The following is a 22066-nucleotide window of genomic DNA, read 5'->3' on the forward strand; positions in this document are numbered from 1 at the left end:
GGGACCCGCGGTGTGGGTCGGGGGAGACGCTTCTGCCACAGAGTGCTGTCCCTAAAGCTGTTTGCCTCTGTTTCCCCCCAAAATCACTCCATGATGGTTACATTACTGTCCATCCCCCTCATACGACAAACGGTGGGATTATTAAAGTCGCCCTGACAGGGGTGTGTGTTCAAAAATCACTTGATTTGCCTCCTTTTGGTGGAAAAACTTGCTTTTGTGTTCCACATCAAGTTCTTTTCTCAGGCCAGGCCTGAACCTGTCTACCCAAGTAAGTGTTCAAAGAGATTTAATAGAATTATAGTATTACTCTTTACGAGAGAGGCCCAGATTGATCCCTAGTGGTAATAAATCCAGAGCCATGTCCCATCTGCTGGCAGACGGCTGCTTTTGGGACTGAGGAGTTCAAACCTGTGCTCTCCGTCGGGTGACGGTGCTCCACGACAGCACAAACACGGCTGTCTCCAAATTCCCAAACTCCTCCAGCGACTACAACAATCTGCGTAAAACCAAAATGCTTAAAATGGCCAGGGAACCATTTTAGACTATGTTTTGATGCTGAGCACAAAACACAGTTCTCAGCTATGAACTGAACATTTTCCAGGTTCCAGGCTGGTACCAAAAGCAGCCTGGGCGCTGCAAGGCCTCCAGGGCAGTTTTCCAGAGGAACCTACTGTTCCTCTCAAGCACTGTAGGTGACACAGTAAAAAAAGGTCCTCTGAAGTCTCACTCTGCCTGAGGATCTCTGTGGAAATGAGGAAGATAAAATATTCCAGTAGCAAAACTTTTAATTGCATAATGAGCGATAGTTTTAAAGCTTTAAAGCATGAAAAATTAGCACGAGAAATGTCACGAGAAGGAGTTCTGACTGAACACCTGCCACGCAAACCATCTGCTCCGGTCTGTAGAGAGGTAGAAACTTATCGGTAACAGCTGTAAGCACCAGCGCAAAGCAAGAGGCGCTGGAAAAGCATCCGCAGTCCCTCCAAACAGAGAGGCGAAGCCATTTGGGTTAATTGGTATTAGTGAGGCAGCTCCTGGCAACCAAAGGGCGTCGCGGAGTCGAGCGCGATGCGCCGTCCACGACAGCGAGACCCTCGGCGCTGAGGGGTCGCCGCTCCTGCAGAGCGAGGGGCGAACGCCGAGGGGCTCCCCGTGCCGAGGGGGGAACACCAGATCCCATCACCACAACCCGCAGAGATCCACGGCCCCGGGAACGCTGACCAGGCAAGTCCCTCATCATGTTGTCGCGGCCAGACTCCGATTGTTGCCTCGGTCCAACATCAGCCGTCACCCTGGCATCTTCGGCAGCGAAAGCTCCCACCGAGCGCTCCTCCAGCACGCGCCTGGATGGCCTTCATTGTGCATCTTTCTGGCGGGAAAAGTAAAACTCTGTCCCTCTGTGCTGCGTTGGCGTGTGTGCAGGTCCTCTCCTGCCCCTGGGGTGGGGACCTCTTCCCTGCTGCAAACAAAGGACAAACAGTGAGGTAGTTACCGGGGCTGCAGAGCGAATCTGATCCCACGCCGAAAAAAGCGCCGGCGGCACTTCCACGGCCACGTTCGCCAAAAGGAGGGGAGGCCTGAACGGCACAGCTCTGGGCTTGGGGAACCTGGGCTTCCAGGAAGGTGTGGGCTTGTACTTCCAAAGGTATTTTGATGCTCGGTTTTGGGGGGCTGGGAGGGGAGGCTCTGCTCCAGGCCTCGCTGACGCTGGGCCAACAGTCCCTCCCAGTGGTATTTGAATTTCACAGTGTGGCAGTGCAGCCCCACAGAGCCCCAGGTGAGCTGGAAACTCCTGCCTGATGGAGGAGCTTTTGGGGTTCAAATTTCACCGCTGCCTCAAAGCAGCGTCTCGCTGAGGAGCTCCTTCACAGAGTCCCTTCTCTGACCCCAGACGCACTCTTAAGCAGACGGGTAGTGATCCGGGCCCTTCAGCAGCGTGGCTGGAAGCGGAAGGTTTTGCTTCCACAAAACCTACTCATGGCAAAGGACACTGGCCTGAGAAATTGGGTACTGCACCTTGGGATTAAAACCCACAGTGGGGACATGTTTCATTCTTCATTGAACATCGTATGACAACTAAATTTGAGCCTCCACAAAGTATTCTTACGCGGGAGGGGGCAGGGAGGATGCATGAGGGGAGACGAAGTGCTGAAAACCCCTTGAAATCAAGAATTGTCAGTTACAAACGTTTGTTTCTTCCCTTCCAGCTCCACCGTGACTGATTTCGTGGAGTCACCATCCCTGGAGGTGTTCAAAAATGGTGTAGTTGTGGCACTTTGGGACACGGTCTAGTGGGCATGGTGGTGTTGGGTTGATGGTTGGCCTTGATGACCTTAGATGTCTTTTCCAACCCGGTGATTCCATGATTCAATCCCACCCAGACCTACAGAGCACTTCCCTTCCCCACCCATCTCCTCCAAGAACAGCAGCCCAGTCAGCAGATACAAGTCTTGACATGTCACAGGATCCATGTCTTAATCTGTCCCCATTCTAAAGAGGAGATACACCCAAAAAGCAAACTGCGAGGGCCAGTCCCTGTATTTACTGGTCTTTCTGACTCCAGTTGGGATGCACTCAAGCATGGTAGGAGTTCCACCTCATGAACAGAATGGAAACTGAGCATCAACCTTGGCTTCCTTCTGTCCATCTGCACCAGGGGGTGGTTAGGCCAGCGGAGGCCTTCAGAGATGCCCCATGCCTCCACTCACATCTGGCACTACGTATATCCAGAAGGAAAAAACCTGAGTAATAAAAGCTACTTAGGAAATAGTAAATAAAACATTCACAGGTTCATTCTTCAGCCCTAAAGCCAGCTGGCCTGGCACAGTTTATGTCCATACGAGGTAGGGTGACATCGTCAAGGTTGTCTTTTGTGACAGTCCTTAGCACATGGTGCCCTCGAACTGTCCTTGGACAAGGCTCTGGAAGGTCACCCCTGGCAAAGTCAGGCTGGGGAACACAGTAACGATGCAAGTGGCCGGGTGACAGGAGGTCGGTACTTGGGCCTGTGCCCCAGACCTGCTTAGTTTGCTAGGACAGGCGCAGGTAAAGAACCCTGGCTGCCCAGTGCCTGTGCAGAGCTGATCCCCCTCTGCTGGGAGTGACGTGGCTTTGCGCTAAAGCCATTTTTTCCCTTTATACCTGAGAAAGAAGAGCAGAATTCACAGCCACTCCTACAGATGCAGAGCAGTTGCCTGGAGCCCGCTCACCCAGCCAAACCTTCCCAGTACTCACGGGCCTCTGGTCGACGTGTCTGCTCCACTCTGGTGCTGTCACAACCGGCTGTGGGTAGGTGTCACCTAGAGTCACTCCCGCCTGGGAGAGAGCAGCACTGTTCAGGGCCCAGGGGGTGTGGATAGCTGCTCCCTTTATGCCCCGTAGTTCGGGGAGCCACAGCCGGATGTAATCCCCCTGCAAACAGAGCCAACAGGACAGGATCCACTTGGTAACAATCTGTAAGTGCTTCCCAGCGAGGGTCTTTCTTAACAGGAAAGAACGAAGCCTGATTTCCAGGTAAGGTACTCAGCTGATGTACCACAGTATCAGTCACCCCTGTCAACTCTTGCCCTGCCTGTTAAACCCCCTACTGAGAATTAGAGCCTAAACAGATACTGGAGCTCCTCTCCTGGGCTCACTCTGCAGGCGGTGGGGGACACAGGTGGGTTTTTGGTGCAGGTCACCTGCCCTATTTAGGACACAGTGAGACGAAGTCACTCGTAAGAAGTCCTCTTGTCTTTCCTGTGACTGAAGGGAAGTCAGGTGACTAGCTCAGCCACACACTCTTGTTCTTGGCAGTGTGACCCACCCCCCTTCCCCTGAATCTCTCCCGTTAACTCTACTGCTGTGTCCCCTGCTAGGACTGATTTCTGATTCCTTGCTAAGTCCTGCCAGCTACAGTGCTGTGAAGCTAGGGAACAGGGTGGAAACAGGTAACCCGGTACGTGAGCACTGGCTGAGCACATGGAAAGGGCAATTTATCTGCTCCCACCACTCACAGAGGACAGGCAGAGGAGTCACAGATTTAATCTGCTCTCCAGGACCTTCCGAGCAGCAGCTCCGTCTCCCTTGTCACTTCAGAGTTCTCCAAGAAGCTCCTCTGTGCTCAAGGAAACGGTCGTGCGAGATATTAGTGGGATGTGGCTGTTACCCGGAATAGCGATGAAACACCAACCACGCAGACCAACGGCAGGGCAGGGAGGGCGTGCAGAGCACCAGCCTCTTTGGGGACAGCAGCAGATTGTAACCGTCAGATCTTCCTGTACAACAATGAGGAACCTGCCTGCCTGTCGGCGAGGAGATCACAGGACTGTTTCTGCAGCAGGACCCACGGAGCAAATTGATCTCCTCTGTTCCCTGAAACTATCAGCTACGCTCTGCTGTACCCTTCGTAAGACAGACAAACCAGACTTACGCTGCCATCGTAATCCAGGCCTTGTTTAATCACGTTAAACTTCCTGTTGTCCCGCGGGTCGTTGCCAATCCCAGCGCTGTACAACCAGTTACCGTAATTGCTACAAACGTCGTAATCCACCTTGAGAACAGAGGAAGGAAACAGTAAGAGCTGGGCCGGCCCTCGGGGAATCCTCTCTCCCCACCCACTCTGTATCTCAAGGGGAGAATTCCTTGCATGGGAATCAGCCTGGCCACGCTGGAGCAGTCGGAGCTCTCCCATGTAGGTGCAGTCATCTGGCTCAGAAGAGGAGTGTGCTGTGTGGCTGTTTTGTACCGCTGGGATCGGCTTCCCCGGCTACTTCATTTCCTGGTCCTTAGGTCAGTGAGATAAAAGTCCAACCAAAGTGCCTCTCTCTCTCAATTCCCTTTTTTAAAAAAATCCTTCTATTTCTGCCATCAGCTGGCAGACTTCATGACAACTAACCCTAGCTTTTGAGTGCTCATATTCCAAGAAACAGTAGCCCAGTACATTTCAAATACAAGTGAAAATTCTTCCTGACCAGTTACCTAGAGACCACAGACTAAGAAAATCATCTCTGCAGATCCTGTTAGGCAGACTGGAGAAAAGGCAGACTGGACAGAGTGACCACACAGAGCGTATGAAGATGCAATCGCTACAAACACTGTGTTTTTTCCGCTGCCATGCTCAGCCTTCCTCAGGCAACAAGCCTCAACTCACAGGGATTTGGCAGAGAGAGGTGCTTTACTCCGGGAACCACTAGAGCTCTCATGATGCGTTCGGTAGGCTGCACATCATCACGTTATTCTACATCTGGAAAGCTCTCAAGGATGCTTGTGTAAAATGGAGCGAGGCTCCTGAAACAGGCACAAATGAGAGCAGAACAGGGTCCAATCTGAGTGCCCTTCAGCTGGGCAGCGTGGCTTAAAGCCAACATCAAAAGCTTTCCAGCTGTAGGACACTTCAAGCGTAGCTCAGGAGGGGAGTGGCAGCGATAAAAATAGGGTGTGGGATCCCTGCGCGTTCCTCGGTGGGGTGTCTCCGTTGCGAAAGCGCTGGCAGCTGCAGCATGAAGCTTTGCAAAGACACGTCACCGAGCAGGTTCAGTGCTGTCCTCTTCTCCCTTCACTGCAGCCGCAGCAACAACCAGTCCGCACAGCGAAGGGCCCAAAATCTCAGCCACTCCTTCAGGTGAGGAGTTCAACGCACCCAGGTGGCAGAAGGCACAGGGGAACGGGCTCTGCCCAGTTCCCTTCCCCTCTCTCTGCACAGCCAGCCGAGAGCTGGGCTCAGGGTGATCAACAGCCAGCTACACTCACTGTGCACCAGGCTTCCCCTTCCCAGCAGCACTTCCTCCAGCCGGTGAGATAAGGAGATGAAGAAAGATGCCATCGGAGGCCTGATTGTGCAGTCAGCATGCAGGAAAGCGTGTGTGGGAGGTGAGGGCAAGTCCAAGGGGGACTGGAGGAGGCAGGCACATTTCCCCCTCAGCCTTGCCCCTTCCTGGCATTCTCTTCTGTTTGTTTCTCTCCCTTTCCTCGGGGCCTGACCCTGTGAATGAAATCATAGCCGAGAGATTCTCTTGTTCAGGACACCAGAGGCCTCTGGCCTTTCCCCTGGCTTCAGCGGGTTGCAGAGAGCTTGCCTCAGTCTCCCTGCTGACCTGGTGTGGAGGACAAACACCCTCTTCCTCACAGGCACATGCAAACTCTCGGTGGGCCCTTGCTGGAATTATCAGAGATGAAATATGCATTGCTTTCCCTTTTTAGAGGCAAGTGAGACCAGTTTCAGTTCTGTACTGGCCTCTACCCTTCTGTAGCCATATCTTCCCCATCAAAATGATGTCTCCTGTATGTTACTCTGGGCTGCCAGCAGGTCACAGTAACAGAGCTGTCTGGCAATATCCGTGTGACAGAAGCTGAAAAGAAGGGACAGAACCGCACAAGAATCAGCCTGTCCCACACCAGCCTACAGTGGCAGTCAGCATCTGGGGCTTCCTGAGGTGAGACAGCTAGTGCAGAGCACTAAATCCTGCTTCCAGCAAGGCTGGTGACATTCATGCCCGTATGAATAAAGGTGAGTAACCCAGGGAGCATCCTTCTAGCGTGACACCTTCCAGGTCTTCCTCCCTTGGGGAACAGGACCTAGAACCTTCCGTGGCCCTCTCAGTCTGACTGCCAAGTGAACCAAGCTCCTATTTGAGGAAGGCAAGACTGCCTGCCTGTCAGAGCAAAGCCTCAATTCCTGACTCCCAACTCTTAATCAGCTGGTGACGTTGGGTACAAGGCTTGCCTGTACTTGAGGCAAGCTGCCCTCTGTGAAACGAAGCCACCTTTGTCACTGCTCTGAAAGCCATAGCCGATAGATGCCATCAAAAGCCAGATACTACAAAACATTCAGAGCAGTCCTGGTGGCTCACTCCGCAGGACAGGCGCGCACAGATGTGTTTGGGTATTTGCAGGTGCCGCACTGTTCTCCTGGAGGGCCACTGTGTGCCACATGCAATGCCCTCAGGCTACAGGAATTAATCGTCCACACTGAAATGCAGCCCCTGCTTGGCAAGTCACTGCTAGGAAGCTTCGGGTGCGCGGGGTATCAGCTGTCTTATACCACCCACTGAAACGGCCAAAGAAAAGCACTTAAGGTAAGACTTTCCATCCCAAATTCCAGCTGGAATAGGAAGGGTAAGGCCATCACTTTTCCGATACAAGTTCTCTGGTGCCATGTGCTGGAGGCTCTCGCTCTTATCTGGGAAAGCATTGCTGCATGGGGCTACGAACACCGCTTTCTGGTGGGTCCTGCACCGTGTTACTGTGCATGCCCACCACTGCTCACAGCCCTGGTGTGAGACACGGCAATGGGAAGCACACCCAGATCCTCCTGTAAATCTCCACAGCCAAAGCCATGCCAGAGCCCAGCTCCAAGGAAGCTCGAAAAAAACCCTACGTTCACAGAAAAGGCTCTTTTAATTGCAGATAATGGCAAGGTGACTGGGCTTTCTCTGTACCTCCTAGGGAGCAGGAAGTTTCCTGATTACCTCTTGTATCCCACAGACAAGATCTTTAATGTGAGGCTGATAGTTGGTCTTCTCCAGTCTGTACTGTTCAGTTTGGTGAACTACAAAAGCAGATTCACCTCCTCAGCCTCAGTTTTCACTGCTCAGCGTGGTGCTACTGATGGTCTCTCCATCAGGATCACCAGCGATAACAGCAACCAAGGAAAGACACGCAGAGCTGAACTGGGGACTGCCAGCCTGTTCAGACCTTCCTGGGGAGAAGCTACGGGGATGAGGAGAGAGAAGCCACCCAGCTATTTCCCTGAGCTCCCATGGCTGCTGATTGGCATGTGAGAAACGAATTGGTGCTCCAGCTGGCAGGGAGGGCTGTGACTCACCCAGTGAAGAAGGATGCCTCCAGCCAGGGAGGAGCTCTCTGGAAGCTGACCCGGCTATTGTCCCTACAGGCCTGTTCTCGACTAGATGGCTTCCCTGTCCACAGCGATCAATGCAAAGCTGCTGTGCCAACACGGGCTGCAGTGGCCAGAACACATTTCTTTGTATGTTCTATATCTGGGCTGTCCTCCTCCCCAGCCTCTGGGGTGTTCAAATCAGAGCATTGTTAACATCATTTACGTTTGAAAGTTTTCTCAAGTGTGACAGATCTCTGGCTAAAACCCTACGTGGAGGATCAAAACTATCACTGCAAACTTCCGAGCTACATCTTGGTTGATGGTGGGTTGACTGCGGCAAAATTCCCTTTTCTTAGGTGACCTTTGGAAAGTACAGACCGTGTGAGCAGTACATACGTGCACTTCTATCAGCCTGAAAATTACTGATCATCTCCTGTGTCCTTCCTTACGAAGCAGAGCTGTCCTCCTGTCTGTCGCTCAGGGCTGGGAGCACAAACAACTCCGATACAGAACGGGTTCACTCTTACCAGCAGGTATTGGAACCATTCTGCCCCCATCCTCCAGTCCAGACCCAGGTCCTTGGTGAGGAAGCTGGAGACATTCTGCCGCCCTCTGTTAGACATGAAGCCTGTGGCAGCCAGCTCTCGCATGTTGGCATCGACAAAAGGAACGCCCGTTTTGCCCTCTGCAGAGACAAAAGACGGTGCTGGGGCATGATGACATTTTTGGGCATTCATAAACCAACCTGCGCTCATGCATTCCCAGCCATCCAAGCAGGTAAGACAGTGCCAGTGTACAGCAGCAGAGAGAGGTTTCAGTGAGGTTTAGCTGGCGTGCAGCCACGAAGATTCACTGGAAATTAAATGGGAAATTATACTGAAAATTAAAATGAGAAATTTTGGTAAAAGAAACAAGGTACAGAAAAATTTCAGACTGGAAAACCAGGTGGATTGCAGGGAATTTTGCAGAGCAAAAAGAAATACACAGACAATAGTGAGATGGGCCAAGAACAGAAACATTCTTGATAGGGGACTAATAGAGAGGGATGTACTGGACAAGTCCCCCGGGGTCAGCACCTGAAAAGTAGAGAGCCATGTCTATTGTTAAGGGAAAGATTTATTGTACCCAAGTGCAAATGGACACGGCATTAAAGTGAAGAAAGATGTATAGGTGTGTATTTTACTGATCTGATACTTTAGTCCCTCCAAGTGTTGAGCTATTACACTTGCTGTTCATGTGACAACCAAGTTAGAAAGGCTAAAGAAAAGCAAGGGTATTAAAAGCCTGTGGGATAACAAAATAATTTGGTTTATTCTATCGCTGTTTTACCCTTCTAACCAAAACAATCGGAAGAACGAAATGTGGCAGGCATGGCAATCCAGCCCTGGTAAGCAGGGCTGGGTGGCCTCTCAAGAGAAGGGACCAACAGGTTGTAACGCTTCCACCTGGGCAGGGAAATGGAACTGCACCTCTCACAGCGTGTGCCAGCCACAGAGCCCGGCCGCTCGCGGTGCCCTGTGGGCCTGTTCCTGTGCGGTGCGTGGTCTCGGAGGGAAGCCACGTATCCCACACGGATCCCAGGGGCTGGATTCTTGTTTGGTGGCAACAGTTTAAGTGACAGGACCTGGTCATGCTGGCAGTTCCCCTACGTCAATCCCAGTCAGAGTTAGGGCACCTGCGAGCGTGCAGACCCGTGGAAACCAAAAGCACGCTTAGCCAATCCTGCAGTTTCTACTGACCTTTCCAACAGTCAAAGAGCTGAAGGTCGTTTTTCCAGGGGACCTCTTTACTCTGGAGCCCTATTGAGAAAGAAAATAAACTGCTAATAAAGACAGATGCTGATGCAGGCAGTTATTAATAAAACAGTGACAGCCAGAGGCACCTTAGCTGACACAAGACGTTAGGAAGAAGCTAGCCCTGCCAGTGGTGTTACAAACGAGTCACATTCCTTCTGCAAAGGTTTAGAGATGATCCATTCCTCCTTTCAAGTGTTGCAAAGCGGCATCTCATGCGCAGGGTGGATGCTCAAGCCCAAACGGATTTTGACTATTTGTTTTGTTAGAGTTTGCTCTTTTTCTTTTCTAATTAAAAATGACCCCGACCTCACAAGTGGCCAGAGATGTGCTCTGGCCCGAGACAGTATTTTCTTGTTCAATTTTACGCCAGGACAATGTTTATGTGAAACCCAGAATTACCTGGCAGAAGCCGTGGTAACACTTTGCTCCTGCAGTGGGGTAGGAAGGGATGAGGGGGGTGACTTTATGTTTGCAGGGGTCCAGTGGCAATTACAGTCCTCTCTACAGTGGAACACAGGCAGCAGGGCCGGCTCAGCTTTAGCTCCAGACATCTAAGGTTGGGCCCACCGCTGGCATCCAGTGCCACTGGAGGTGCTGTGGGTCATTCGAAACAGCCACGTTGGCCCAGCAGGTGTGACATGGCTGGATGGCAGAAGGACCGCCCTAGGGCATCTAAACCAGCGCTGTACGCTGAGGTGTGGGCAGCTACAGCACGTGGAGAACAGATCACCCAGCACAGGCATCAGCTCTCAGGCTTCCTGACCACGTGAACTGGGTGTTTGCTGTTGTACTGCGCGTTCAGACCCCCATTTCATGGGTAGACATGCGAGTCACTGGGTCTGGAGCTGAATCCTGTGTAGTGCACGGTAGAAAGAAGAGCTGGTTTCTTGGGGTTCATGCTGCAGTGTTGGCTCCTGCTCTGTCCCAGATTCTCTGGTGAACTCGGGAAAGCCTGAAGCCTGGATTCTCTCCAAAGGTGGAGTGTCTCCGGAAACAGCATCTTTACCCTCATTGTGCTGCTGTTTCCCACTGCCACGTGTTAATAATACTCCTGGTATCCAAGCGGATTTGGGGCAAATCAGTGTCTACACAGTGTCCAGCACCGTGGTGTTGAGGCACTGCTGTGCTAACAGTAAGTCTCCAGCAACACCCCAGGGTGGTGCCACAAGCGCTCTAAGTACAACAGAATGCCCACAGCCTCTTCTCGTACGTTCTCTGATGTAAGACTGTACCTGTCCTCTCCAAATACAGTGATCCATACACACCTCCTAATGAGAAAATCCTTCTGCCATACTTCAGGGCCACAAATCGAAAGTAATCCCGCCACAGCAGTTCAAACAGGACCCTGAAACACAAAGCCATGTCTGTATTTCACTGTGGGGCAGACAAAACTACTGCAATAGGATTTTGTTTCCGTAGCACCCATCACGAACACCATGAGGTTTATTCACAACAAGCGATTTCACAGACCTTCTCATGGTCCCAGTTTGTGCCCCCAGTCCACATATCTAGCTCGCACCTGGATGGCTGCAGTGAAAGCAAACTGTGCATGAATCACGTGGGAAGCTTTCCTCAGCCCCAGTGTAGGAGCAGAATTTCAGAAAACCTGTTTCTCCTGTGTCCCTACTGGGACGTAATTCTCCAAAGAGCAGGGCGAGGACCTGATTCAGCTTCACACTTCTGCTTCGGCAGGCATGTCAGCACATTCCTAAGAGCTTTGCGTTGATTTAAGCAATAACCTTTGTAAGGGGCTTAAAGGCACCTTTCAAAATGGTTTACAGTGCTGTAGCTTATGAGATCAGGTGCTAGGCCCGCAGAAAATAAGACAGTTTTATATAAAAACTCTTATATAAAAAGAGCTTCTTATAAAATGATGGCACCTTGGGCTCTGAGAGCTGCTTCAGCTCTCTGGCATATTGGAAATATTCTGCTCAGCTGATGTTTAGGCTACAAGATCTTTCTGGAAAATCCAATTACAAAACAGGACACTGTCCAAATGCTAAAAACTACCGTCATGATACTGAGGTTCAATCAGTCCCTATGCAGCCACCACGACCTGTACTTCACTGTACAACTGACTGAAGCGCCTGGGAGCTTGACAGCTCCTTTTTTATCATTATTTATCACTTTAAAACGCTCAGATCACCACAGCATCCCAGCTGCAGGTAGGCTGGCTGACTATTAGACAGCAAAATATGAGTATGTTCATTTCTTGAAATCTTTCCTCTCTTAATTGTCTCAGGAGAAAAAAAAAACAAACATACACTTCAACAGGGAAAAGGTTGATATTTTATCTGTCATTTTAATTTTAATGAAATTGAGGATTTTGGCTGGAATTGTTGGCAATGTTCTGCCTGTTCTTCACCAGCCACTGTGCTGCTTGCCATTTTGCAAATGTAACAAACCCGTATGAAAACACAGTTCTACAATTTGCACAGGCTTTTTGGTTTGGGTTTTTTTTCCCATCCAGGTCTAATGTTAGGCCAGGCCCTAACATGAACCTGCTTCTCCATAAGAGCTCCCTGCCAGGCTCTAATTTCCGGTGGCTTGGCAGATCAGAGTGCGTGAGCAAGTTCAAGGCCAGCCCGGCGACAGATACACTGACCTCAGCTGTCCCCCAGACTCCTTCAGGACAACTGCAGGCAGGTGAGCAGCCAGCAGTGAGGTGAGGAAGAGCGCGGGTGGGAAGGTGGGATGCATTAAGCCCACTTCCCAGTCCCCTCTTCCCCTTTGCTATGGTGCTGTGGTCACGGCTGGGCAGCTGAGCAGGCACGGGGCCGTTTGCTGGCCTGTGGCCAGACGCCCTTCCATCACCACGGGATTTGTACAAGTCACACAGTTACTGGGCCTTTGGGGTGAAACCCTGCTCATGTCCTTGGCATAAGAAACCCTTAGGCTTTTAGTTGTAAATCATTCTTCTTCCTTCTCACCTAGCCTGTGATAACAATACAGAGAGGGATGGTGCTGATTTACAGACAGCAGTTCTAAAAATCATGAACTGCAATTTCCCAGCAGCAATAATGACAACTAGCATTAATAATCTTTACTTATAAAGCGCCTAAAGCCTCTGGGTGTCAAAGGCAGACTAATAAATCCAGACCGAAACAGAACTGCAACGCAACCCAGTGGAACCAGACAGCAGGCACAGGAAAAACAAACATTAATTAAGAAGAAAGTTAACAAATCACTCTCTCCTGTGCATGAGATGCTGGTTTCCTTTTCAGATTAAACAAGCCACACGGATCGTGCAGGGACATACCAGTACGTGCTCTCATTTGCCGTTCTCTCTTTTTCATACTTTAGGATCTGCTCATAGATGTATCGAGGTGAAATGCAGCCCAGCGCCAGCCTGAAAGCAGAAGAGTGATGTCCTGAATGCAACGCAGGACTGAGAGCTTGATGTCTGTGCAGAGGGAGCTGAGGGGCAGTTTTGTGTCTAGTTGTCGTCTGAAAACTTTGCTCCGTTTGCAGTTCTGCCACTGACTTCCCCCAGTCAAGTCGTATGACTTCTTTTTGGCAACTCTGCAATCTGAGAATCAAAATCCTTCCCCGTCCCAGTGTATGACTGTTAGGAGTCTCCCAGCTATTGAGATATATCATTTTACAGAAGTTTGACGAGTTTTGCCTAAAAGACTTTGATCAGCGGGTGGCTCAGTGCACCAATCACAAACCCAGAAATGGATCTCAAATGTTAACCTCTACATCAGCCACCTTAGCTGTTCAATAGCCCCACTTTTACTGCAAACCTACTTATCGTATGCCCAGGGCTCCTATACCTGCAGCACCTTAAGTGTCTCATTTGAGCAACCCCAGCAGGCAAGTGACTGGCTGGAAATCTCAGGCAGAGTAGGAAAACTAGGGAACTAAGCCCAGCTCTGGCATTTCAACCCACTGGGCTCCTTCCATTTGTTCCAAATCAGTGCTGTGCAAGACAGGAAAGAGCTTGTAGACTCCAGCCCCATCGCAAAGGGGGATAAGGAACAACTTTTACCTTGCTTTTCCTAAAAACGTATTTTACTGCAATTTCCCACTAGGGCTCGTGGCAACATTTGCTGTTCTGATGAATTTTGGAAAACAGGAAGAAAGGACCTGAAGAGTTTTTCCTTAATTCTTGACCAGCCTAACACTTAGAAATGGCCGGTAGGAGGTGGCTGCAATTTGAACCGCTCTGATTTCGATCATCTGAGAGAGGAACTCTTTGGGACAGGCCGATCAGGACTGGCTGCTCTGGGCAAACAGCCAGCTTGGAAAAACTCGAGTGGAGGCCACCGATAAAGAACGTCTGCAGTGCCGGTGGTCCCGGCATCCCAAAGTGCCACCAGGTGGAGCCATCCACTGCAACTATTAAACCACAAAGCCAGTTGACAAGGAGAAATCCTGACCTGCAACAGCCTCAGAAAATTGTTTCACATTGCAATTCTGTCGGGAAAACACTCCAGATGTTCTCAGCATTAGGCTGAACTGGGTTCTGCCGCTGCAGTTTCAGTCCGGAATTAACTCTGCCCCTTCCAGCACCAGAGACAGAAACCCCTAACTAGAAATCATCATATTTACCCAAACAAGAGATCCTTTTGCAACAGGAATAGTCAGAAGTGTCACTTCACCTCCCAGGAAAATGGAATGGCCGTGAGTTGAGGTGACTTGCCCCACAGTATTTAGCAAACCAGGATTGGATCGAGTTCTGCTACAGCCCTATCGACACGCTGAAACGCTTCTTCCCTGGCTGCTCTCAACCACCCCAGAGAGCACAAAGCCAAAGTCGTGTGTCTGTCCAGCACCCTGTCAACATCGCTGCTCCCAGCACACTGGGCTCTTGGCACAGTATTGCTACACTTCAGCAATTCCTAACTGCAGGAATGTTCCCGGGGAATCGCTGCCTGGAAGCACAATAAAAAGCAGCTCTGAGGCTGCTGCACCCCAACAAATAGGGCAAAGGAATCACACCTAGACCCCCACGCATGCCCAGTGAGCACTCATCAGACAGGTAACATCAGTTTGGGATGGGAGCAGAGAAGGAGCTTCCAGTCTCACAACAAAACTCTTTACCATGGTGCAAATTTAGTTGAGTAATCCATTCCCACCAGTCCATTCCGAGTCTCCTTGTAAGATGCAACCAGGTTCTGGGCGAACAAAAGAACAAAAGGTTTTAATACTTTATGTATGTGCAACCTGCTAAATACGTTTTCTTTCATATTTAGGGCAATCTGGCAGAGCTGGGCTCCCTCTCATGGCTGCCTGCAAGGATTACAGAGCTGCCAAATTGCTGCCTTCAGTGCACAGGAATTAATCAGGCAGCAGCTTTCATTATAGCTCTGGGATGTGTGTCACAAGCTGTGCTCCCTCTTCAGCCTGTAGCACATTTCTTTCTACGAGCACTACGAAGCTGGCCGTGCTGCTCCCTGCCCGTACCCGCCTGACTCGGGATCAATCATCCCTTGTCCATGTGGCCGTTTGTTTACATTTGAGGACCACCCTGTCTGACAGCACCCAACACTCAGCTGCAGGAATCCTGATCACTGTTATTTCTGGGCCACCCCTATTTACAGCAGGGTGCAGATCTTCCATTTTCTGAGCGCTCCATTGACAACGCAGAGGACACAGAGGCCTGATCGCTCCCCGATCCCCTTCCCTGCACAAATTGCTAAAGGGCTGGTTTAGCTCGCCAGGGAAGGCAATGTTTGCATAACAAAACAGAAGGAACAGGTTTTCCAGCACTGATTGTATTAATGCTTGATCAAGAGTAGAAGCTATGCACGCTTGTACTGGTTTTTGGCTGGGACAGTTAATTTTCTTCATAGTAGCTCGTGTGGGGCTATGGATTTGTGATGAAAACAGCGTTGATAACACAGCAATGTTTGTTATTGCTGAGCAGTGCTCACACAGCCTCAAGGCCTTTTCTAAGGAGCCTGGGGAGACACAAGAAGTTGGGAGGGGACACAGCTGGGACAGCTGACCCCAGGTGACCAACGGGATATACCACAGCATATGACATTGTGCCCAGCAATAAAAGCTGGGGAAGAAGGAGGAAGGGGGGAACGTTCGGAGCGATGTCGTTTTCTTAAGTAACCGTTACGTGTGATGGAACCCCGCTTCCCTGGAGATGGCTGAACACCTGCCCGCTGATGGGAAGTAGTAAATTAATTCCTTGTTTTGCTTTGCTTGTGTGAGTAGCTTTTGCTTTACCCATTAAACTGTCTTTATCTCAACCCACGCGTTTTCTCCCTTTTACCCTTCCGATTCTTTCCCCCATCCGGCTGGCAGGGAGTGAGGGAGCAGATGCGTGGGGCTGAGCTTCCTCGTGGGGTTAAGCCGCAGACAATGCTCCTCAACAGCAAGGGAGAGCGGGAACTTCTGTAGCACAGCTGAAAGAACCCCCCCAGGGGCTGTCCCAGTGAGGGCACTGGGCAGGGCACACTTCTTAACCCATCTCAGCTGTAGAGATGCCACCTCCTTCAGCCACAAAGCTGGGCAGGGTCTGATGCTGTGGGGAATCAGCACGAGTGTCTTCGTCTGAACTCACCCAAGGCAAATGTAAGGCAGTTCCTTAAACTTCACGAGGAAAAAGTTCAAAAACGGTCAGGATGCACAGACAAAATGCAGTCATCAGCTGCTTCACTCCACCAAAGCAAGGGAGCAAGAAGTGGCTGTAATTATCGGCTGCAAGTTTTTAAACAAAACTACCAGGAACCTCCTACTATTTTTAACTGCGGGCAGCAGCTTGGGTCCGTTGTTCCTCACCCCAGTTGCAGCTGCAGCCCTTCGGGCCACTTTTCACTCCTCCAAAATGGAGGAACTGCATCGCTAATGATGTGGGACCAGAGAGTAGAAAGGGCAAATCAAGGTAAGGGACGTAAAAAACTGTCCCAATTCCCAAAAGTTGATAGAAAAAAAGACTTAAGAGGGATGGCCACTAAACTAGGTTCCTAAGTATTTGGCTTACATTCCCAGTGCCTGGATGACTTCTTTTTTATTTCGTTTTTCTCTCTGAAAAACTGAAATAATGCTAATTCCCCCCTTTGTAAAGTGTTATACAGGAGCTAAGAAAATATCATTAGGAAGTGAAATTGCAGCCTCACCCACTTGCACAGCCGTATGTACGAGGGGGAGGATGTAGAGAAGGAAATGTAAAAGTTACCGTGTCCCAAAAATAATACTGCAGTCTCATTAAAGCCTGGGTCTCTCCTCCACTGCAGAGGAAGGCTGTTCGTGGATCAGTCACAGTATCTGCCACAGAAAACACCACCACCTTGTTATTCCGTTGGAAACCATCTCAACGGTAGGGAGCCTAAAATCTAGGGATGCTCAGCATGTAGTAGGGATGTCTGCTTGGGGACATAAAAGATTGTGGCCTGGTCTTTTAAAACAAGGCCCACATCAAACTTATTAAAAATTACTAAGAGGATGTTTTCTACCCAGCTGCAGGGCAGCTCCTCCACGCAGGGCATTTACCTGAACAGAGGCTTGGTTACAGTTTGAAGGGCGACCACTGCTTTGGGGAGGCCTCCATGTTTTGATTCTCAGTGAGAGACCCCTCTAAGTAGGATTTCATGGGAGCAACGGCCAAATTAAGTTTTCTTACCCTTCTGCCCCAAATCCTCCATTGTAGGGATACACCCTTCTTCCACCCCTGGAGCCAGAGGCTTTAGCTGATCCGCCATCCGCAGGGTCGGCCGGACCTTCGCCTCAGATTCCACAGCTTTTCGGAAATGGGTGTAGACATCAGGCAACCTGCACGGATTACAGCGCAGTCAGATCTCCGCAGGGTGGCTGCCCTGGCCCCTCCACACAGCAGCCTCCAAAGATGGAGGGGTAGCTTTCCAGAGATGGAGGGGTAGCTTTCCAGAGATGGAGAGGTAGCTTTGCTGGCTGCGCTCTCCTGAGGGCAGAGCTCGTATTTGAGATGCACGTTTGTACAGTCCATCAGAGGCAGATGCCCCTGGGGGTAGCAGCAATTCGAAGTTCAGTCCTTCACCCAAGTTCTTTCTGCTTCTGATGCAAACGGTGCCTTTTCAATTTAGGGTGTCCCCTGATGGGGCAATCCATGAGGGTCAGATTTATCTCACCCACCTTCTGATTACCCACAAGGCTGACCTCAATGTAAAAATTCACAGCCTCCTGCTGCCATTTCGCTCAATGGAGAGAAATTGGCGTTTTCATGGCCTGACTCTTCTGTCCTATTTTATATGTTTTCTATAGGATACCATGAATCACTCAACTCCATCAACTATGGCTCAAGTGACTATCGAGGGAGCCACGAAGAGTCCACACTCAAAGGGCTACTGTCATAGGCAGCTGCATTCAGCCAGGTGGGGTAACGAAGCACTGCAGTCCAGTGTCACAAGGACTCTGGGCTCTGCAGACTGAGTGTCCAAACTGGTGGAAGGGAGAAATCAGGCCCTCAACAAATGGTCAGACAAACCCCTCGGCTTTAGGCATATTGCAGTAAGTCCTGCTAGCACAGAGGGGTGAATGTGCCCCTTCCCCTTGACGTGTATGAGCAGGACAGCACTGTTCCATACGTGCAGGTGGACTAACAGGTCCCTTCCCCCTGGGATCAAATGACTTAAGATCCCTCCTGAGCAGTTCACTGGAGCGAGAAACAGAGAGTTCAGTGGAGGAGTGAGCGATACCATGGAGCAGCCCACCTGGCAATAGGCCTGAAGGGAAGGTCGTCCCGATGGTACAGTGTAGATGCCCAGAACGCCTGGATCTTCACCCCGTGCTGACTGCACACCTGGCACAGCCCCTGCTCCACGTCCAGCTCCTCCTGCGTGGCCTAGGGAGAACAAAACACAGTGAGGCCACAGCTGCACAGCCTCAGCTCCTGCATGCACACAGACCCTGGTCCCTGGTCTTGCCCTCTTCCCTCACCTCCACATTTAGCTTCACCCCTTTAGAGAGAGGTGCACACAGACAATCTCCAAGTATTTCCTCCTGCCAAACCCAACAAGTGTTTTCACTCTCCATTAGTAATGCCAATGCCAGAATAAGGAACTCCTTGATGCAGGGTGTTTAAGTTTGCATGAACTGGAAAGGTGACTGGACAAATATCTGTGAAAGAAACCCACTGAGGGTTACTGAATATCAGGACAGCATTCCTGTTTCAAGGAGTCCCTGAGCCACTGGAGCCTTGGAGGCTGGGAAAGTATTCAGGGGAAGTATCTTTACAGATTTGTCCTGTTCCCATGGTCTTCTCTGGGCATCTGTTATTGGTCATTGTCAGGAAAAAGGTTATGGAGTTAGATGAAGCCTTTTGTCTGATCCTCCATCGTTCTTAGTGCTGCGTGGAACAAGGCACTATGGGATGTGCAGGCTGTCAAGTTACAAGGGCCTTAGGCCTGGCAGCAGGAATACCTGCAGTGCAGGGCTCCGAGTGCTTCCTGCATTAGACAGCTCTGAGGTCCAGACTCTGCTAACACCGAGTGCATCCATGTACATACACACATGTGTGGGTGTGTGCCCAAAGCCTCCAGACCCAGTGGTTTGGATCCAGAGCCCCTCACTGAATTCAGCAGGCTCTGGATCAGCCACTTAGCTCAGTGAAGACAGGTCAGTGACTCGCCAACCCCGTCGGCGGTCCAGGACTGGACTCGTCTTTCATTCTTCAACACACTGGTGGGCAACTGCCTAAATATGGGTGCTGTCAGCTCACCGTGCGCCTTCTCTACACTCGATCCAATATGCCCCCTGGCACTAGTGCCCTGTGCAAGGAAGGGGACAGGAAAAGGCAGCTTGATGCAAACAGAAGGAGAAATGGACTCAGCTGACCTAAAATGCCAGTTGCAGGAAACTCCTTTTTCCTCAAGACACAGCACTTGCAAGTGATCCATCACAAACAGCTGCTGTCATCCAGCAAGGGCTCCCACCCAGACACGTACACCAGCCCCATCCCAGCAGCTAGCCAGTTTCCCCAAGGTTAACAATACCACAGACAAGAAAGGCTCCGAACGCACAGGATCTGCATCACCATTTGGTTGTGGAAGAAACCCCCACAACCTAATTTTATCTCTTAACAGTGTCACTCAAACATTTTCCTTACCTCTTCATGGAAAGCCACAGCACTGACAGAGCCCAACTGAGTAATCAAATCACGGACCACATCTTCTGGCTTCCCCTTCCTCACAACCAGGGTACTGCAAACACAAAATACTGGCCTGAATTCAGTTTGGTGTTACTGTTATTTATGTGTACAGAAGACCCTAGTCCCAGCCCAGGCACCCATGCACTAGTTGTCTACGGAGCAAGGACAGCATGTGGAGGCAAACAGACAGGATTTGACTAGCCCACATTTTTCAGGACCCACTGAACAGTTTGTAAGACTCTGGGGCTCAGTTTCTGTCAAACATGTTTCTACCATCCCGGATGACTTAGAAAGGATGACTGGGCAGAAAGCCAGGCTGTTACCTAAAAGTAAATCTGTCAGATCTGTTCATCCTGACACACTAAGGCTGAGATTCAAGAACTGATTCCTCTTTCAATCCCCTTCACAGGTAGTGGAGGCCTGTGGGCAGACCCCTCTCCACTTTCATGTGGGAGTATTCGGAGGAATTCTTTCCTCTGAATGTTCTGTGTTCGTAAGAGTCAACAAAACCTCCCTCCCATCTTGCAACCTCACCAACTGCCCAGCTGTGTACCCAGGGCACCAGACCAAAAATGAAGCTGTGGTGAGAAAGTTTGTCAGAGGTGGGTGCAGAGCTCTGTGAGGTGCCTCATACGTGACTCTGTCCCTTTTCCTCTCTTTCTCTCTCTTTCTCACCCTTTCTCACCGCACACACTACAGTGTCATCTAACAGAGGCCTATGCTGGCAAAGAATTTCTTGAAGGGGTAATACAGTGGTTTTGCCAAAATAATTTAAAGCACAACTGAAAAGTTTCTTCAAAGATGGGCTGGGTTTGAAGAAGGCAGGAGCAAGGGATGCTGCTAAGTGAGCTGTTCCCTTTACTTCCCGAAGAAAAGCAGTGACCAAGCTGCCCACAGGGAACACCACAGACTGGATGTGGAGATTTCTGTCTACCACTGCATTAAGAACATACTTTACGGTTATGGAAACGGAGCCTAGGTCTTAGCGTGGCTCTTCACAATCACACATCTCTCGCTGCAGACCAATCTCGTCAGCCACTGACAACAGCACAGCAGCATTCAAGCAGCTCTGAACCTGTTCACTGCAGGGCATGGCTGCAGCTACCCACTGATCAGTTCTTTCAGTCTTCTATAACATTCATCATCTGCACAGTCCACACAGCACTGCAAACCCAGAGCCTCCTGCTTCTGCTGCCACCGTTAGTTATGCTGCTCTGGGAAAAGACAGGCTGGCTGACTGATGCATCTGCTGCTAACAAAGTCAGATGTTATCTGGTAATGGATGCTTCAGGATGTAGACCTTCAGGCCCTCGTCTACCCCAGTTACGGTTTCTGAAGGCATAATGAAGGAGGAATCTCTGAAGAACCCCCTCCCACAGCGCAGCCTACCAAAGAGATTTGGTTTAGCAGGACAGGGCATGAGCAAACTTAACTCTCCAGTCTCACAAGCCACGATCCATGTTGGTCTGTCTCAAGCCAACTCCTAGGAAAAACTCACTAGGGACAAGGAAGGCATGCCACAGTGGCTAGTGTCATTGCCCAGATCTGGCAAGACCGCCATTCATGTCGCCGGTCGTCACAACTCTGGGCAAAGCACTCAAGGATGACACCCAGCTGTGGTATCCAAGTTCAAGAAAACAAAACCCTGCATGGCATGTAGCCTGGATGGCTCTTCGCTCCCTTGCAGATGGCACAGCAGGTCATCTGAACAGGGGCTATCTGTGGGACCTTATTGTACCTGACAGAAGGGCTGTGGCTCCCTGAAATAAGCGATCATCAGAGCCCAGAGTATCTGACATGATTTGACTCACAGCGCAGATACGTGTTGAAAACAGGTAGGAAAATAAAAATAGGCATGTTATTTGCATGGTGCTTTCTCAATTACCTTCCTTTTTTCTTCAGCGTTTCCCTTAGATCCTTCACGCTTTCCAGCAAAAACCTGAGCCGATGGGGCCCTGTCTTTGGGAAGCCGTAGCAGTGGGTGCTCAGGTAGTGCCGCGGGTCGAAGCAGTAGAGGGGAATAACAAAATCTGCGTTGCTCTGAGCCCAGTGGAGCACCTGGAAAGTCGGAGAGTGCCGTGGCAGCTCTCGGGGGCGGGATGCAGCGCACACCTCTCCCCAGCCTACCCGAGAGCGGGGTTATTTCTAAAGGAATACGCAGGGGGCCGCCGGCCGGGCCCTACCTGGTTATCATGGGCGCGCAGGTCGCAGCGCAGCAGGCAGACGGCCGTCCTCGCCGCCCCCGACATGGTGCCTCGATGGAGCCGGACCCGCCTCACCCGGCCCAGCTCTGTCCTTCCTCAGCCCGGACCCCTCAGCCCGGCTCGGCTCTGTCCTCCCTCAGATCGGTGCCTCTCAGCGTGGCCCGGC

At 50.7% G+C, this 22066-nt stretch overlaps 1 protein-coding gene across 1 annotated transcript; it reads right to left on the minus strand.

The window, feature by feature from the left end:
• Positions 1 to 1354: 1354 nt before the first annotated feature.
• On the minus strand, positions 1355 to 21945 carry LOC104351605 (cryptochrome DASH-like). The gene is made up of 14 exons (XM_086467113.1): positions 21880 to 21945; positions 21582 to 21754; positions 19655 to 19748; positions 18261 to 18391; positions 17195 to 17343; positions 16751 to 16839; positions 14662 to 14735; positions 12875 to 12964; positions 10881 to 10960; positions 9559 to 9618; positions 8347 to 8504; positions 4412 to 4531; positions 3235 to 3411; positions 1355 to 1459 (listed from the first exon to the last, which is right to left on the minus strand). Exons 1-14 carry the CDS (start codon positions 21943 to 21945, stop codon positions 1355 to 1357), a joined length of 1566 nt encoding a protein of 521 aa, XP_086323239.1.
• Positions 21946 to 22066: the final 121 nt, after the last annotated feature.

Source organism: Leptosomus discolor, chromosome 6 (assembly GCF_034619465.1).
Source record: "Leptosomus discolor isolate bLepDis1 chromosome 6, bLepDis1.hap2, whole genome shotgun sequence".
NCBI classification, from domain to species: Eukaryota; Metazoa; Chordata; class Aves; order Leptosomiformes; family Leptosomidae; genus Leptosomus; species Leptosomus discolor.

What these genes read in the sequence shown, in the direction of transcription:
- LOC104351605 (XM_086467113.1), bottom strand. Translation starts at nt 21,945, where the DNA reads ATGTCGGGGGCGGCGAGGACGGCCGTCTGCCTGCTGCGCTGCGACCTG. An exon ending in CTGTGGCTTTCCATGAAGAG is followed by an intron (nt 18,392 to 19,654) that starts GTAAGGAAAATG and finishes TGTTCTCCCTAG; the next exon opens with GCCACGCAGGAGGAGCTGGA. An exon ending in GCTCTTTGACTGTTGGAAAG is followed by an intron (nt 8,505 to 9,558) that starts GTCAGTAGAAAC and finishes TTGTCTCTGCAG; the next exon opens with AGGGCAAAACGGGCGTTCCT.